General features: G+C 43.9%; 2 protein-coding genes across 3 annotated transcripts in view; one reads left to right on the top strand and one right to left on the bottom strand.

Moving 5' to 3' along the window:
• PPP1R10 (protein phosphatase 1 regulatory subunit 10) overlaps window positions 1–10,722 on the bottom strand; it is a 17,783-nt gene extending 7,061 nt beyond the window's left edge. The window contains 6 exon segments of the mRNA XM_032270774.1: window positions 1,209–1,260; window positions 2,117–2,252; window positions 2,420–2,506; window positions 3,130–3,247; window positions 9,711–10,237; window positions 10,466–10,722. Of these exon segments, the coding sequence (XP_032126665.1) occupies window positions 1,209–1,260; window positions 2,117–2,252; window positions 2,420–2,506; window positions 3,130–3,236 (382 nt within the window). The 5' untranslated portion in view covers window positions 3,237–3,247; window positions 9,711–10,237; window positions 10,466–10,722.
• A 13-nt stretch (window positions 10,723–10,735) lies between these two features.
• On the top strand, window positions 10,736–18,414 carry MRPS18B (mitochondrial ribosomal protein S18B). 2 transcript variants are annotated; one of them, XM_032270779.1, is made up of 7 exons: window positions 10,736–11,185; window positions 12,410–12,518; window positions 12,626–12,723; window positions 12,841–12,909; window positions 14,903–14,969; window positions 16,886–16,945; window positions 17,530–18,414. In XM_032270779.1, exons 1-7 carry the CDS (start codon window positions 10,871–10,873, stop codon window positions 17,823–17,825), a joined length of 1,014 nt encoding a protein of 337 aa, XP_032126670.1. In that variant the 5' UTR covers window positions 10,736–10,870; the 3' UTR covers window positions 17,826–18,414. The 2 variants fall into 2 exon arrangements, 1 of the variants encoding a protein (XP_032126670.1); XR_004265908.1 differs by having other exon boundaries at window positions 11,050–11,185; window positions 12,598–12,723; window positions 17,530–17,674.
• The last annotated feature ends 52 nt before the right edge of the window (window positions 18,415–18,466 follow it).

Below are 18,466 nucleotides of genomic sequence, written 5' to 3'. Positions count from 1 at the left end.
CGGGCGGTGATCCGCTCTCAATTCTTTTCAGGCCTGGGAAAAAAAGAGAAAACCACCTTCTAAAAAAAAAAAAAAAAAAAAAAACTTAAAATTTTTTTGCAAAGTACAAAAGGAAAGAGCTACATATAACACACCTAATTGTTATACATGAAAAAAATCCTTTGTAGCTCTTTCCTTTTGTACTTGGCAATAACATCTTTGATATATGGTACCTCTCTTCTGGCCAACATTTCCATCTATAGACTCATTTCATAATTTATCTTTTAGTAATAAGATTTTCATAGAACATTAAAACTTAACTTTTCAAAACAGTCACGCAATTGGCAATTTCTATACCTAAGCCAACATGAACAAACCTCAATGCAGGAATATCCTAAAACCTTTTTGGAGCAACTGATACTATGATCCAGTGAGACTTAACTACAGTCGATAGGGAATATACAAATTTCAATGAATGACGTTAATTAAATCCATATTCAGAGAGGGCAGCACAATTAAGCCAGTTGGAAATAGATTACTGCTCACTTGGTGGGAAACCAGTATCTTGTGCTCCTGGCTCATGCCGGGGGTGGAGATAAAGGAAACTCTTAATTTCTAAAGGAGACAGGTTTTGTCTTCAAGCCAGAACTATATGGTCCTTGCCAGAAGCTCCACAACCCTTTCAGAAAAGAAAAGAATCAGAGCTTTGATACACTCCGAAGAGTCAAGATTTTGCCCATGTCCTACAAGACTATGTTTAATGGTAGAACTAGAACTAATAAATTTATTGTTAGGAAAACATACTGAAAGTCCCAGAATATTATAGTTAGAAAAACAGTTCAACTGGAGGCTTTTTAAGGGGGGAAAAAAAAGAAAATAAGAAAAGCAGAAGTAAATAACGACGAGATACTCTAGGATAATACTATCTCCTACGGTGAGTTTTAAGTGTATGTGTTTTATATCAAGCAATCTTGGCAATCAGCTTCTGGTTAAAGCATGGCACCTTATCTTATATTCAACAACAAAATAATGAACAACTTCCACTTGGAATTAAGAACAGGAAAGAGGGTACAGGTTAGAGGAACTTTGTCTTTAAAAGAAGGAAAAAAGCAAGGTGAAATACAAAAAGGAAAGAAGTGAAGGGACAATCTAAGGATGGGAAGAGATATAAAGGTAATTGAGTGGAAGTAATAAAGAAAAGCCCATGAGAGAAAGGACTGGCACCCTACCTTCGTCCTCACTTGACTTGCTCAGTTGTTTCACCAGTTTAGCTGTGTTGTTCTATGAGAGATGGGAGCAGTAGAAAGGTAAATGCCAGGAGAGAAGTACATCTACTTAGAGCTAACAACCACACAAGTTACAATCCCTTTTTTTTTTATATGGAGCCTCGCTCTGTTGCCCAGTCTGGAGTGAAGTGGCGCGATCTCAGCTCACTGCAACCTCCGCCTTCTGGGTTCAAGCGATTCTCCTGCCTCAGCTTTCAAGTAGCTGGGACTACAGGCGTGTGCCACCATGCCCAGCTAATTTTTTGTATTTTTAGTAGAGACGGTGTTTCACCGTGTTAGCCAGGATAGTCTCGATTTCCTGATCTCGTGATCCGCCCGCCTTGGCCTCCCAAAGTGTTGGGATTACAGGTGTGAGCCACCATGCCTGGTCGACACACACCTATTTTTTTTTTTTTTGAGACAGAGTGTTGCTCTGTGGCCAAGCTGGAGTGCAATGGTGCCATCTTGGCTCACTGCAACCTCTGCCTCCTGGGTTCAGGCAATTCCCTGCCTCAGCCTCCCAAGTAGCTGGGATTACAGGCACCCACCACCATGCTCAGCTAATTTTTGTATATTTAGTAGAGATGGAGTTTTACCATCTTGGCCAGGCTGGTCTTGAACTCCTGATCTCATGATCCACCCGCCTCAGCCTCCCAAAGTGCTGGGATTACAGGCATGAGCCACCACACCCGGCCTGCCCCACACCTATTAAAGGAGATAAATTCAAACCAAGTCTTCTTATTCTAAATTTGTTTTTTTCCTGCCATTCTACCTCACAGACCAAAGATTACAGTCACACCAGTCAGTGTGAGTTTGTTATCTGTTAGACTAAGCCAAAAAAGGAAGAATCAGGGTTTAAAGACTAAACGTACCTGCTTGAGATGGTCTACAGTGAGCGGCAGGTGCTGCAGGGTCAGTAGAATTTGCTGGAGGAGGGGAATGTTGTTGGTTGTCTTTGAATATGTTAGCCAATTGTTGAGAAGTTTGTAGCCACCGACGTCAATAAACCTGCAGGCAGTCAGGAGAGTATATCTGTAATGCCCCTTCTGGGTTTTGAAAGTACCACAGCCCACAATCCCAGTCTCCCATTAATGACCCAGAAAGAAACCCCACACCTCACTGCCCCCATCTTCTAGCTGTATCGTCCCATTCCAAACATCCAGATCCCCACTTACTTGACCAGTATTTCTGGTGAACGGGTCTGCAGGAGAATGTTCAAGTAAGTGCATCGACTCACCATCTTTCGTGCTTCCTTCATCAAACTGCACGAGATGAGTTAGCGTTAGAAATGAAGCAGCCAGTATGTTTTCTCTTAGCAAAAGTGCCTCTCTAATCTGTGAATTGCCTAGAGATTCCTGATGACTTGGGACTTTGCTCCAGAGGAGGAGTACAACATGGAAATTTATGGGAGAACAGACACTGAAGTCTCTGATCTGGGAAGGAAACCATCACTGCTTCCCTAACACACAGGATGAATTGCAATCTGACTTCAGGTGATAAGACTAGCCCTCAACAACTGCTCCATACTGGCTTAGTTATTTACCCTCTCCCGGAAAACATGATAATCCCTGAATTAAAGTAACATTATAGGTAGGTGGAACACGAACCAAAACAATTTAGAATTCTGTCACCAGGCTCCCCTGCTCTCATTCCAAACCATGGCTCCTTTGAGACTGTGAATGTCCAAATCTCCAGCTTCCATTATGGTCAGAATCCCAGTGATCAACTTTTCCTATCCCTTAACCTAAAATTGTTGGATTTTAATCCTATTGCATTATCTTTCCCTTTCCATTCCAGAATCATTTCAGTCTGCCTCAACTGCAGCCATATTTTAACACACAATATTCTCTACTCACAATGAATCCAAAAAAGTTTAAAGACTCACCTGAAGATCTTGGAAATGCCATCCACACTTTTGACTTCCCCATCTCGGTTAAGGAAGCTATCCAGGCCCTTGAGAAGTTCCTTGGGGTCTATGGGACCCGAACCCATGATGGTGGTTTCTATGTTAAGAGAACAAAGCAAACATACAGAATAAATGGGTGGCAAGGACTACCATCTCTACATCTGACAAAGTATAGTGACCAATTATTCAACTACACTATTATTTAGATACAAAAAAGCAACACAGACCACTGTCACTACTGAGAAAACAGCCCTGGCAAGTTAAGCATGGGAAGCATACGTTACTGAACAGGAAAGCAATTTGACTGGAGGACGAGAGCAGCACACTGTCCCTCCCTCCCAGCAGCATCCTTCCTAGGATGGCTGAACTGCACTAGATCGTACTAGAGCTAAGACTCAGTTCTCATAACAAGATGTTCAACTCTCCAGGGCATTTTTACTTAATTAAGTCCTGTCTTCCCTAGTTGCTGATAAATTTGGCTTGAAAAACGGCCTGTAAGCTTGACAGAAATTGGGCCAATCTTGGGTGTTTGGGCTAAATGTCTTGTAAGAGCTGATTCCTTTTTATCTTGGCCCATGAAGAATCATATTCACTACAAGTAGCCAGGTATCAGCTGAAGTGGCAGATAACAGAGAACAAAACAAAACTTGAAAACAGAATCCCTCCCCAAGGAGATCTGGGGGTAGGTCCCAGAAAGGGAGACAAATGGATGCAAGGAAATCAAGCAGGTCCTCTAGCCCTTGAATAGAATGTTACTTATTAATCAAACACTGCACAAGCTTTTACTGTCTCCAAGTTAAACTGAAGCTAGTGGTTTCTGCTTTCAAAAGCAAAGACGCAAATCTGGTCCTCTCCTCAAAATTCACACTGTCCAAGATCCCCTAGGAAAGCCTAAAACTGAAAACCAGGGAAGCTAAAGAATGGAACAAATAAAGCCAAAGGCTAGAAAAATGCCCTTAAATTTTAAGCAGCTGTTTTAGACCAGAGTGGAAAAGAATTAGTTAAAAGCCAAGCTCCTTTTATGGAAGGGACAGAAGTGCGAAGCAAGTTCTAGGCCACAACTGAAGTTCCAGAAAGGTAATTCAGGATCAGTAAGGTTCTAATTGGGATTTTTATCTACACAGTCTCTAAATACTTCCTTCTAAGAACCAAAAAAGAAGCCAGGTGTGGTGGCTGATGCCTGTAATCCCAAGCACTTTGGGAGTCCAAGGTGGGCAGGCTGCTTGAGCACAGGAGTTTGAAACCAGCCTGGGCAACATGGCAAAACTTCGTCTCTACAAAATGTAAGCCAAGTGTAATGGTGTGCACCTGTAGTCCCAGCTACCCGGGAAGCTGAGGTGGAAAAATGGGAGGATTGTTTGAGCCCAGGGACATCGAGGCTATAGTTAGCTGTGATTGTGCCACTGCACTACAGTCTGAGAGACAGAGTAAGACCCTGTCTTAAAAACAAAAACCACCAAAAAAGAAAACCATTTCAGCAATAACTGCCTTTGGGCAATAAGGCCAACACTGGGTAGCAAGGAAGAGGCAAGGACAAAATCTTCCTCACCCTACATCTAGCACAGAGAAAACAGACACAATCCCAGCAGGAGGATAGAAAAATCAGTTTTTTACAAAGATGAGTATTTTTGTGTGTTAAAAAAAAACAAACAAACAGGTTCCTTGTAAGATAATGCAAATTAGTTCTATTTGTTCTCAAACAAAAGAAAAACATAAGCATAACAATCTCAGGCTTTTAATCTTCCTAACAAAAAGGTCAATAAATCTCCAAATGTGTAGATCCTAACAATCTGGGCAAGCAGGCAGAGGCGGCAGCCGGGAAGGGACGAGGTAGGAGTACAATCCTGGCTCTGGAGATCACAACCTGTGGGCTGAACAGAGGGAGAGGAGATGAGGCAAGAAACGTTGAGAAGTCGCTGCTGCCCTGGAACCTCCACAAGAACAAGTGGAACCTGAGGTCAGAGAAAAAACATTCAAGGAGAATACTGGAAAAGATAAGACGTCCGTGGGCCAAATCCACTCAAGTGTGGTAATTCTTACACACACAGAAATAAAGGTTATTTTTCCCATGAAGTGAGATACTATAAAGTGATCTATAGAAACTATAAAGAGATATGATAAAGGGACACATGAAACAGATATCTGCTGGAAACTGGAAAAGCAATGAATGGGTTCCAATAACAACATATCATAAGCAATCAAGAGACTAAGAAATTTTTAAAACTCTATATACACACGTATCTACCATTAGATTCCCAAAGCAAAATATATGCAATTTGACAAAAGGCCTTGAATTAAACATCATTTCAAGCCAGTTCTCCTTGACTTGATCCAAACCCAGAGCTGAATATATATAACCCTGGAGAATTCCCTTTTGTATATCCAACTACAAGCTAAGCCAATAGACCTGCTACCCCTATTTCCTTCAAACACTTAAAAAAAAAAAAAAAAAAAAAAAAGAAGAAAAAAAAAGTCATCTGAGCTCAAATATTCTTTAAGAGGATGGGAGATGAGAGGAGTCAGTCTTAGAAAGATGGACCAAAGCTAAACTGTCCAGTGCCCTCTGCTGGCAATGGGATCCAGGGACTTTTTTATTCCCATTTGTATAAACAGGAATAAAAGACATTAATAGCCAAAGGGAAGCTAACAAAGCAAAATCAGTGTTATTCATTTTCCATTACTTATATACTTTGTGGAAACATAAGCGAAATTCTGTCTCATGAGCACCAATCTTGATAAAATGTAAGTGGGTTTCCTCACAATGGCCTTCCTACAGGCAGATTAGTTCTTTTTTAAAATTAAGGACCCCACACGCCTTACAACCTCGTTTCCTTACTTTGAGGTCAGCATATTTTGGGAAAAAACCAAACAAGTTCCAAGGCACTCTAGTGGAAAGGAATGAAAAGTCCAACATTCCAGGCACAGGCCTACAGCAGAGAAGGCAAACTGAGTTGACAAAGGCAGGCAGGGGCCGTGACTGTCGTAATATTACCTACTCAAGCTCTGGAACCTAGAATGAAAGCTTGAGAAAGCTTTTTGGAGCCATAAATAATCCAGGGCATGATTATGTCTTCTTTTAGTGAGCTATTTCCTTGACTGCAGAACATACAGAAGGTGGGGGCTGAGGCAGCAACCCCCGGCCTACCTCCACCTCATTATAAGCTATGCTTTTCCTTATGGAGAATGTTTTGGGGAGAGCCATGCTCTACTGGGACAAGGCACTGGGGAATTTTCTACCATTCTTACCAGAGATAAACGTCTGTGACACCGACTCCTGCCTTCAAAATGGATTTTACTTGAGGGTTATTCAATTAAATAGGGTGAAAAAATATCCAGCATACCTAGTCATTCCACATCCATTGCCAATGAAACAGGACTAAATTGGTTCACGACAAAAATTCTGCGCAAGCCAGAGCCCTTTAAAAAATGGTAACTGTTTTCTAACAAAAGAAGAAAGGAGTCCCAAATTTACCTTAATTTAGAGGCACTTCTGGAAATGAAAATGATTTGTACCTAACCCCTTATGTTCCCCTTCCTTTTTCTACAGTGTTTTAGGCATTTTTTAGTTTGACTCAGTAGTGGACGGAATTATGTCTCTCAAGTGATTCATCACAAGGTCGTAGCTTTCTTCCAAGTAGTAAGCCCCTACCTTTCAAAGTAATTTTGCAAACCTGATACATGAGCTCCTCAAAAGCTTATCTGCCTTTCAATAAGGAGGCAAAATGATACACCACCCCTACTCATAAAGACCCCGGACTAGAACTCTGGCCACAAACTACAGGGATCAGCTTTTCCAAGAGTCTCTGATGGATTTGGTTCCCCTAGTAGACCTTGCTTCCCATTTCCCATGTTAAGGACGACCTTTATTAATCCCCTGGCTCACTAGAGATCAGGAACCCCACTGGGTAGAATGTTCAGCTCCCAAGGAAGGTATGCTGCAGAGGCACATGGCAAACTGCTTAAAAGAAAAAAACAAAACAAAAAAAACTTGTGGTCAATAGACGTGTGGAAGAGTCCCTCCCATCCAATCCAGAAGTTTAAGTAGTAATTTGAGAATCTGTATCCAGCAGAAAATTAGCCCTAAGTCTCACCCAAGTCACCACAGGGCAGTATACTTTCCACTCCTGCCTAGAACCTCCACGCTTCAGTGCAGGACTTTTAAAAATGAAAATTATATGCAGAGTCTGATAAAGATTTGATTTTGAAAAAGTTGGGGGAAGAAAAGAAAGGAACCAGACACCCAATACCACCCTCAGATAGGGCATGGCTTGAGCATGCACCAAATGCCACAGCACTGCACGAGTTGAAAAATGAAGAGGACATTTTTTCATTAATGCTTTTAAGGAATTTCTTTTAGAAGGGAAGGAAAAAAGAAATTCAAAAAAGGTGGCTCTTTGGAAAAAAATAAATGAAAAGTTGTGAAATGTAATACCAGAAAGGTTTTGCTTACCAGAAACCGTAGCTTGATTCCCCCTGCCTTGAGTTTACAACTGCCGCCTCCTTTCCTAAAGATTCACTTCTCAGCCTAGTACCAATGTACAGGAACTAAGCAAGTGGAGAACGTGATACAGCACTGAATACAGAGTTTATCCCCAAACTGAGGTGGGAATGAGGGTGATTTAGAAGAAAGTCCTTTAAAGTACCCACCTTCCCCGAGTCCCATTACACAAAGCGACCAAATGCAGGAGGCCCAGACTGGTTCCTGAGCAGAAATGGCACATTTCAGTGTCATTAAGCCCCAGTTTATCTCCAAGTTACTCTCGCAAGCCCTTGTGTTTCTCCCATCTCCCCCTACACACATATATACATACACACACACTCACACACAACCTCAAAGCTTCCCAGTCTTAGGTTTGCCTGTTTTTTCACCCATGGCAGCTAAAGTGGGGAAAAATTACACGCTGTTGTGATGAGAGAAGGAAAGTGAAAATAAAAACTGGTTCTATAAAAACGTTCTTACTCAAGGAAATGGACAGCCTTCGTACTTAACTCCTACAAGCTCTTATCCCTTTAAGATATTTTAAAGGAAATAAGGAAAATGTCTTCTCCCTAGCAGCAACGAGCACAGGGAGTGCAAAGGCATCTGCTCAGGGGTGGAGCTACAAGAGGGTGGAGAAGGGAGGAAGCAAGCTGATTACATCACCTTTCAAAGCTGCTCCTCCCCCTTGACCAAGTTTCTAGGGCGGCCCTAAGCTCAGGATGGCAGAAGGGGGAGAAAAACAACAAAGACGGAGGGACGCCATTTTGTAATGGAGAAAGAGGACTCCAACTTTAAAAAGCCACCCGGTTCTGCCGGTAGCTTCAGTTACACTGTAAAACACCTTTAGTAAAAAACCAAAAGCCAGTTCCCCATCCTGAATAACCTTTGACCTATTTTGATCAGTAAGAGCGTAGTGAAAATTACAGCAATTAAATATCAAAAAGAACAGTTTTCTGCAGGGAAGAACTGCATTTGCAACGGAGGCTAAACCAGCTACCATCGACCACCCCCATCCTCCCTATAGAGGGAAAAGGGGGAGGAAGGACTTGGACCCCTCTCAACAAATAGGGTTGAGGTGGGAGGACAGGAAAAAAAAATGGGTCAAGACACAACCTGCAACGCCGCTTGGAAGACAAAAGGACAAGGAAAGTCGCCATATTGAAGCAGGGAAGAAAAAAATTCCTTTTAACGACACAAATCTTTTAGAAAGCTAGCATTCAATTGCACTAAATGGCTTTTAAAATTATACTCCTAAATTCCACATTTCCCAACCTTTCCACCCTCTATTTAACTGTACCTCCCACCAAAAAATATCAAGTAAAAATGTTAATCATTTTTTTGCTTTTAAATACCTATGCAATCTGCAACAATTACAAGACATTTTTTACCTCCCCAACTATTATCTTGTTATGTACTGGCACTGATTATATTTTGTCCTAAATTAAGTGTCTTGCAATCTTTATTCCTAGATTGCCACCTATTTTAAACCACACAAATATATCCCAAGCAAATTACATTAAAATTGAGAGGATTTAACAGTCATTTAAAAAGTTACAGCGAGCTATTTCTCTGCCCATCTCCTTACCCTGCAATCTTTATGTACAGATTGCTTATTAATCTGGCAAATTGAAAGGCACCCTGCTTGTCTCACACACAAAGAAGTGGTACTTCTGGGCCACAAGATCCACCATCTCTTGTATGTGAGCTCATTAACCCTTTTGAAGACTGCTGCTAACCAGAGGAAGGTAACCATTCCTCCTTATATAACACGTATGGCTTTGGCAGTCTGGAAATTGGCTGGATTACCAAGGGTTAACCATCAAAATCCTCACTTGCTGGCCCTCCCTCCACCCTCTCCTTGCCTGCAGCAGGGCAGGGAAGAGATAGGTGGTCAGGGAGAGAGACCAAGACTGTTTAGACCCACAGGCTCTTTTTAACGGAGATTAAGTGACCAGATTGGTCCTTCTCCAGTTCTCTATTTGTTCTATGGTCTCATTTCTTCCTCTCATTATTTTTGGTTTCACAACGGGAAACGTTGATTTCTTGTTGCAAGGCTGGTTTTTGAAAATTCGACACTTACTATCCAATTTTTTTGCGACGTCAGCACCTCGGGCTCAGGGGGGAGGGGGGTAAAATTTTGGAGGAAAAAAAATAAAACAACCAACCAGGACCCAAAACTCAATTATTTAGGGGGCCTCATTGGATCAAAAATTCTTTTAAAAAAAATGAAGGCCAACTCAGTATTCATTTCCCCCCCCCACCCAACTCCATTTAGGGAGGGGGGTCGCAGAAAAAAGTTCTGAGTGGATTCAAAAAAAGTAAACGCTGGATGAGTGAATTTGGGTGGTTTGGGAAGGGAGGGTGGTTGATTATTTTTGAAGTTATGTGGTGACGGTCCTTCGGCCACAGATTTCAAGTCCCAAGCAGCATGGGCTGGTGGGGTGGGCAAGATAGGTGGGAAGGGGCAGAAGACACAAGTGGTTGGGCTGGTGGCTGCTGTTTTCCCTTTCCCCCCGCTCTCAGGATCCTTTCAAGGGCTTAGATGTTGCTGCGGCTTGTTTCTGTTTTCCTCGTGGCCGGCCTGTCTTTCTCCGAGAAAATTCAAACCTGGGATAAAAGGAACACAAGGGAGAAAGATGTAATCAGTATGGGTTTCTTCAGAAACACCCAGAAATGCCACCTTTGTTGTCCCAAAACACATCTCTGCGTCCCATCATAAACACAGCCGCTTTATTTATGACGTGGATGTCAAATGAACCCATCCCGACCCCACTTCCCAGATCCAAAGAGCTCCGCAAAATTTTACCCACTAAACGACAAACCAGCCAAACTTACCTCTAAACGAACCCCAGAATGGCGGCCGCCCGCTCGGGTGGAGTGTTTTATACCGGGACGCCGCCCAACGCCCCCAAACGTGCTAGTGAAACGCCCTTGTCGCGAGACATTGTACGCGAGGCGTAAACTCATTGGTCAACCTAAATGACAATTCGCCAGCTGATTGGGTACTATCCCTTCGCCTTCGCTCCGCCCTTTCCCTGGCACTCTCTTCCGCCTCCTTCTTGGCCCCCCTGTAGCGTGCGCGTGACTAGAGAGCTTAGTCCCTCCCTTTCCTCTGCTCCGCCACTTCCGCCCTGGAAAACATTTCTCACCCATGATTGGTAGAAACGTCCCGGCGCATGCGCACTGAGCGGATCCTGGTCAAAATCGCTTTCGGAATTGCTTAAAACGCAAATTCTAACAATGAGATCTAAAAGTCGTAGTGACTGGTCCCGAAAAAAACCAATTTTGAGGTCTAATTCGATTGTGACGCAGTTGAAATTAGCTTCTCCCCAATGCCCTCGCTTTCACGCTTCCGTCCTGACGCAAACGTGCGGCCGCCTTCCGCACTGCGGCCTTGCCCTTGGCCCTGCCCTACTCAGTTTCCTGAGGCATGCGCAGTTGCCTTTCCGTCCATTCCTGTGCTGGGCGTACGTCAAGATGGCGACGTCCGTATTAAACACCCTGCTGAGGCGGCTTCCTATCCTTTCTCTCTTCCGAGGTGCCCACAGAGTGCAGGTAACTCCTCAAAGGACATTTTGCACAACCCCAAGTTGGTTATACCTTTTCTAGGTCGTCGCTCCACTGTCAGGAATCCACGAGTGGAAACCTTCCCACGTGCTGATGTCTTGTCTCTAGGCAGTACTTCCTGCAACCCCCTCCCATACACCGTGCGTTTTCTAATTCCGAGCCGAAGACTAAGCGCCAGGGCTAGGTGTCATCCTTTTTCCAAAATACCATCTCAGTAAAATAACTAAGTGATGGAATTGACCCCCGTCCACCCCCGGTCATGTATAACCAGCTCCTGTGTTTTTTTTTTTAATCATTTAGGGGTCACGCTAATCTTCTCTGTATCGTTGCAGTTTTACCACAACATATGTGCTCCCCAAGAGAGCGCCACAATCAGGTCTTAACTATGCAGGTGGTGTCTCAATCTGTGTTGCTCTGGAAGGTACTTAGGGAAATTGGGGGTCCTAATTTCTATCAACCTTGTTATGTCCCAATAAGGTCAGTATATATTCTTATTACCTGAGGACAGTTTCTCGGCTTTTTTTTTTTTTTAATCAGTTTTCTGTCGGAATTAGGAGAGCTTACCAGTTTCCCTCCAGTCTTATGTACTCACCTCTCTGAGGTTCTTGGTGGGGTACGGTGAGATAGGAAGGCTTGCCCAGCTGCCACTCCCTAAAGTGGAACTGAAGAGTAGTGACAGAGGTCAACACAGAGTTTAATAACAGCCTTGGTAGTTTTAAAGCTTGCGTTAGGACTCAAGTTTGTTCTTCCCTGTGGAATGTTGGCCTTCAGCTTTTATGAAACTGGGCAACTCAGTGACTTGATTGATTTGGAGACTCACCTGTCTTCTGCATCCCCTCCCCACCACACATCTTACTTCCGAGAGCCTAGCCATCCTTTCTTTTACTTTGTTCTTCCACCAGACTCAATTCATTTCCAAAAAGCACAAATACCTTTTATGTGCCAGATTTTTTGTCTTCTGAAATAAGATTGGTTTCCAGGCATATATTCCCCAACTTAGCTTTTCTTTCAGGATCCAGTTGTAGGAAAGGAGAGTGGTTGTTGGTTTATGTCAGTTTAAGCCCAACAAAAATGCTTAACTTACATATGTATTCCTGATATATTCCATTAATGCAATATGTGTGCATTCCCCCTCTTTCCAAAGTGTGATAAGCAAAAGAATTGAGTGCTTTCCCTGAACTCATTCTTTTATTTTTTTCTTCTTGTTTATAGGTTCCCCTCCAGACTCTTTGCACCAAAGCTCCTTCTAAGGAAGAGTCTTTGCCCCCGGTTCCCATTTCTCCTTATGAGAATGAGCCTTGGAAATACCTGGAATCAGAAGGTACCTCTAAATGGGGAAAGGGAGGGTCAGGAAGGATTTGAGATAAGTGAACAGAGTCACCCACTACGCTCCCACCCAGGAATAACTTGTATGATTTTTCATTTCAGAATACCAGGAGCGATATGGTTCTCGCCCCATCTGGGCTGACTACCGCCGCAACCACAAAGGTGGTGTACCCCCACAGCGTACTCGGAAAACATGTATTGTAAGTTTCTGAGAGTGGAATGTGGAGTAAGGGTAGAGGCCACAGTGACAGTAACAGCAGCACTTTTTCTGACAGAGGTTTGAACATCCTTAACTACCAGTTTTTTTCTCTGTACAGCGTGGGAATAAAGTTGCTGGGAATCCCTGCCCCATCTGCCGAGATCACAAGTTGCATGTTGACTTTAGGGTAAGGAGAATCTTTTGTTTTTATGGTAAGAAAAATAAAGATTTCGAGCTCCTTTGTAGTGCCAAAGAGATTACTGTAGGTGCCCCACATTTCTTCATATCCTAGAGCCCCTGCAGTTTACTTGTAGTAACTGTTTCTGGCACTATAAAAACATCCCTCTCTCCAGCCTTTTACCTTCTACTATGGATTGTACTGAAAAGTTTTAACCTATGCTTCTGAAATTGACAGTCGAAATTGGCAGGTAAGAGAAAAGGCTATTTCTTTTCTTTTTTTTTTTTTTTGCTTTTTCAGTTTGAGAAATGGTTATTTCTAATGAGACAGCAGTATTCAAAGATACTTGTTTGTATTCATTATAATTATTAGCAAGTATATTGGCCCACTTTCTTTTTTTTTTTTTTTTTTTTTTTGAGACGGAGTCTCACACTGTTGCCCAGGCTGGAGTGCAATAGGATAATAGGATGATCTTGGCTCACTGTCACCTCCGCCTCCTGGGTTCAAGTGATTCTCCTGCCTTAGCCTCCCAAGTTGCTGGGATTACAGGCGCCCACTACCACGCCTGGCTAATTTTTTGTATTTTTAGTAGAGACGGGGTTTCACTATTTTGGCCAGACTGGTCTCGAACTCCTGACCTTGTGATCTGTCTGCCTCCCACAGTGCTAGGATTACAGGTATGAGCCATTGCACCCAGCCCTGGCCCATTTTCTTCTGGAGGTTTTCTTTATTTCATTATCAGTGTTCAGTAGCATGCTGGGATCTGGGGCTGGAGAGCAGATATATGAAGCAAGATAGAGTCTAGTATTTTTCTTTTTTTTTTTTTTTCAAATATCGGTTTCACCATGATGGCCAGGCTGGTCTTGAACTCTTAACGTCATGTGATCCACCCACCTCGGCCTCCCAAAGTGCTAGGATTACAGGCGTGAGCCACCGCACCCGGCCGAGTCTAGTATTTTTCAAAAAGGCTTCAATATGTGAGAAGGACAGGATTTGCTCGTTAAAGACTTTGAAAATATTCTATTGGCTGGGCATAGTGGCTGACGCCTGTAATCCCAGCAGTTTGTGAGGCCGAGGCGGGCAGATCACCTAAAGTCAGGAGGTAGAGACCAGACTGGCCAACATGGCAAAACCCCATCTCTACTAAAAATACAAAAGAATTGGCTGGACATGGTGGTGGGTGCCTGTAATCCCAGCTTCTAGGGAGGCTAAGGGATGAGAATTGCTGGAACCTGGGAGATGGAGGTTGCAGTGATCCAAGAGCACACCATTGCACTCCAGCCTAGGCAACAGAGTGAGACTCTGTCTCAAAAAAAAAAAAAAAAAAACTGAGCATGCTATTAGATGCATTAGTTATTTATACACACACATTACAATATCATTTTCTGGGTGATTTCTGGTACTTCCAATGACCAGCCCCAGTTTTTCACCTGAAGGCTGACTTCAGAACTTAACCTCCGCAGGCCGGGCACAGTCGCTCATGCCTGTAATCCCAACACTTTGGGAGGCTGAGGCAGGTGGATCACGAGGTCAGGAGTTCAAGAACAGCCTGGCTAAGATGGTGAAATCCTGTCTGTACTAAAAATACAAAAAATTAGCTGGGCATGGTGGCGGGCGCCTGTAACCCCAGCTACTCGGGAGTCTGAGGCAGAGAATTGCTTGAACCCGGGAGGCAGAGGTTGCAATTGGCCAACATTGTGCCACTGCACTCCAGCGTGGTGACAGAGCAAGACTCCATCTCAAAAAAAAAAAAAAAAAAAGAACTTAACCTCTGCATAAGAAACTTCTTGGAAGCACAGTGACAGAATATGGGATGTTCAAGGATGGATTCAGTGAATTGATGAAGCCAAACTGAGACATGAAGGAAGATAGCATCTGGAGAGCTGTGGAGGGGTGAAGGTCGTCCATGTGGGTGTGTAGGGATTTTGTGCTTTCAGTGTCCAAAGGTTTTTCTGCTCTCCCTGCCTCTTTTCTCATGTTTCTCTACCACTCTCCCCCACAGAACGTGAAGCTCTTGGAACAGTTTGTCTGCGCCCATACGGGTATCATCTTCCATGCTCCATACACAGGTTAGCCCATCATCCCTGCACCATCAGGGTGCTTTTCCTTGTGGCATGCCTTATTTATGCAATTGGTCAATAGGTATTTGTTCAATGGCTCTTACTTATAGCCTAAAAGGTCTGGCTGAACCTTTTAGAAATCTTGGCTTAGTGGGGGCTAAAGCAATTAAGTGTGGACAAAAGAAAAAGACAAGTACAGCTGGGTGTGGAGGCGCATGCCTATAATCCTAGCACTTTGGGAGGCCAAGGTGGGTGGATCACCTGAGGTTGGGAGTTCGAGACCAGCCTGACCAACATGGAGAAGGGACAGGGGACAATGGAATGTCAGAAGAGAAATGTTCTTCCTCCCCATCTCTACTAAAAATACAAAATTAGCCAGGTGTGGTAGCACGTGCCTGTAATCCCAGCTGCTCACGAGGCTGAGGCAGGAGAATCACTTGAACCCAGGAAGCAGAGGTTGCAGTGAGCCAAGGTCTTGCCATTGCACTCTAGCCTGGGCAACAAGAGTGAAACTCCATTTAAAAAAAAAAGACAAGTACTTCTGTAAGCAGACTATCTAAATTTCTTTCTTTCTTTTTTTTTTTTTTTTGAGATGGAGTTTCGCTCTTGTTACCCAGGCTGGAGTGCAATGGCGAGATCTCGGCTCACCGCAACCTCCACCTCCTGGGTTCAGGCAATCCTCCTGCCTCAGCCTCCTGAGTAGCTGGGATTACAGGCACGTGCCACCATGCCCAGCTAGTTTTTTGTATTTTTAGTAGAGACGGGGTTTCACCATGTTGACCAGGATGGTCTCGATCTCTTGACCTCGTGATCCACCCGCCTCGGCCTCCCAAAGTGCTGGGATTACAGGCTTGAGCCACCGCGCCCGGCTAAATTTATTTCTTAAATGATGAATGGTGATTAATTCCTTTCTATAGGGTCTTTTTACTTTTACAAAAGATTTTCCACAAATTGTCACATAAGTTATTTTATATCATTGTCAATTCAATTAGATTTCCAAACTTGGAATCATAAATTTAACAATTCAGCATATCTATTCCCTAACTATAGCCATAGAGAAATCTGGCCCACTGCCATGTCCATTTGTTTTTTATTGTCTACGGTTGCTCCCAGGCTACAGTGGCAGAGTTGAGTAGCTGAGACAGAGACCACAGGACCTGCAGAGTTTAAAATATTTACTATATGACTCTAGACAGAACTGCAGCCTTCACTTCCTGGGTTCAAGCAATTTTCCTGCCTCAGCTTCCTGAGTAGCTGGGATTATAGGCATGCACCACTGTGCCTGGCTAATTTTTTGTGTGTTTTTAGTAGAGACAAGTTTTCACCATTTTGGCCAGTCTGGTCTTGAACTCCTGACCTCAAGTGATCCTCCTGCCTAAGTTCCCCAAAATGATAGGATTATAGGCATAAGACACTGCACCTGGCCTTGCAGAGAATAATCTCCTTAAACCACCATTATTGGGGGTGGCAGTACAATCAGTGTTCAGTTTGTCAGAGTTTCTTAGAGTCAAGCTGTTAAAGACGGAAGGGACTATTATTGTTACTTTCTCAGATTGCTTTCCCCAACTCTAAAATCTCTTCTCCCTTTATTGTATCTTTCTCTGTGGATTGTTTAACTCAACCCTCTAATTAACCATACTTGCCCTTTAAATTGTGTTTTGCTCCCTGTCTTGGAGGCTTTACCATTAAATAGCTTCTCTATAGTGGCTAGACCCTCCTAAATATTTATCCCAGCACTCCCAGAGATAGGGGAGACTCTTTCCATTGGGCAGATGGGGAAACTGAGTTCCATGGAGGGGTCAGGTGAAAGGGGTCATTAGGTAAAGCCAAGCCTTCCAAATATAACCCTCTGTCACCATATGGAAGCAGTTGTGTTCTGTTATTACTGTGCCTTAAAGAACAAGTTATCCTTTTTCTCCCCACAGGAGTCTGTATGCGGCAGCACAAGAGGTTGACCCAGGCCATCCAGAAAGCCAGGGATCTTGGTGAGCATGAGATGGGGCACATGGCAGTTTTGTTAGGTATAAGGAAGAGGACTTAGGGCTGGAGGATGGATATAAATGCTCACACCTGTTCAAGATGGTAGCACTCAGCATGTTCCTCCTGAGTCTCTTCCGACATTCCATTGTCCCCTGTCCATTCTCCCAAGTCTCTTACTTTATCATTTCCCTGTCTCCTTGTTCTTTGTTTTTCCATTCCTTTCCCTTCTGTTTTACAACTCCTGGTCTCAATGCCATAGCAAGATTATAGGAAGATCTTTATATAAATGTCTGGCCCTGGACTACATGGTACTGTTGCATGAGTTAATAAAAGGTGTACCCCTCTGCTGGAACAGATGCAGCTTCATAGTCCTGGTGCAGGATTGCACAGCTTTGTAAGCAAGAGCCCAGGCAGTATGTCAGCCCACACTTGCCCTCTGGGCCAGTTACCTGTTTGCATTATACAACATGCATAAATGTACCCAGTGGTTCTGACTGTTCCCTCCCTTTATAATCCTTTTTCTTACTTCTTAATCTAAACCACCCTCCTCATTCCCCTCTTAACTTTCTTTTCTTTTCTAATCCCTTAGGTCTGCTCAGTTATCACATCCCCCAGGTTGAACCCCGGGACCTTGACTTCAGTACCTCTCATGGGGCTGTGAGTGCTACTCCGCCAGCCCCCACCCTGATCTCAGGCGAGCCCTGGTACCCGTGGTACAACTGGAAACAGCCACCAGAGAGAGAACTGTCTCGCCTTCGCCGGCTCTACCAGGGTCATCTCCGAGAAGAGAGTGGCCCCCCACCTGAGTCAATGCCCAAGGTGCCCCCTACAGCACCAGCAGAAGCCTCCTCCACTGGGCAGACAGGCCCCCAGAATGCTCTGTAGGAGCCATAGACTGGGAAGAGAGGCCTGGCATGGTGGCTCATGCCTGTAATTCCAGCACTTTGGGAAGCCAAGGTGGGCAGATCACTTGAGTCCAGGAGTTTGAAACCAGCCTGTGCACCATGGTGAAACCCCATCTCTACCAAAAAATACAAAAATTAGCTGGGTATGGTGGTGCACACCTGTAGTCCCAGCTATTGGGGAGGCTAAGGTGGGAGGATTGCTTCAGCCCAGGAGGTGGAGGTTTTAATTGCCCCCCTGTGCTCCAGCCTGGGTGACAGAGCCAGACCCTGTCTCAAAAAAAAAAAAAAAAAAGACTAGGGAAGAGAGCCAGAAGGACTAGGAGATATGCATAGGTTTACATGATGGGATATCACCCCGGAACAGTCTTTTGTGGCCAATGACAGATCAGGTAATAAATGAATGTTGCTGATAGGGATAAATCTGATAGGCTGAGGGAGGGCAGTACAGATGTGTATGGGAAACCCCAACCCCTATATATTGTAAATAGATGGGCTGGGCTAAACATTGTTGCTGCTTCAGTTTTCTGCCAACTCAGCTTTTCCACAATAAAGCTTTCTCCTGTCTCTGGTTTGCTTTGGGCTGTTTCAGATAAATGCCGTTAGTAGGGAGTGATGTTCTTC

The sequence above is a fragment of the Sapajus apella genome, unplaced genomic scaffold (genome assembly GCF_009761245.1).
Source record: "Sapajus apella isolate SASKATOON/1434 unplaced genomic scaffold, GSC_monkey_1.0 scaffold216, whole genome shotgun sequence".
Classification (NCBI taxonomy): Eukaryota; Metazoa; Chordata; class Mammalia; order Primates; family Cebidae; genus Sapajus; species Sapajus apella.
Note: the sequence above shows the minus strand (reverse complement) of the source record. Positions and strands in the feature narration are given on the sequence as shown.

Excerpts from the sequence above, each read along its gene's own strand:
- MRPS18B (XM_032270779.1), top strand. The coding sequence starts at position 10,871 with ATGAGATCTAAAAGTCGTAGTGACTGGTCCCGAAAAAAACCAATTTTG. Across the intron at positions 11,186-12,409 it reads GAGGTGCCCACAGAGTGCAG|GTTCCCCTCCAGACTCTTTG; the intron begins GTAACTCCTCAA and ends TCTTGTTTATAG. Across the intron at positions 12,724-12,840 it reads GTACTCGGAAAACATGTATT|CGTGGGAATAAAGTTGCTGG; the intron begins GTAAGTTTCTGA and ends TTCTCTGTACAG.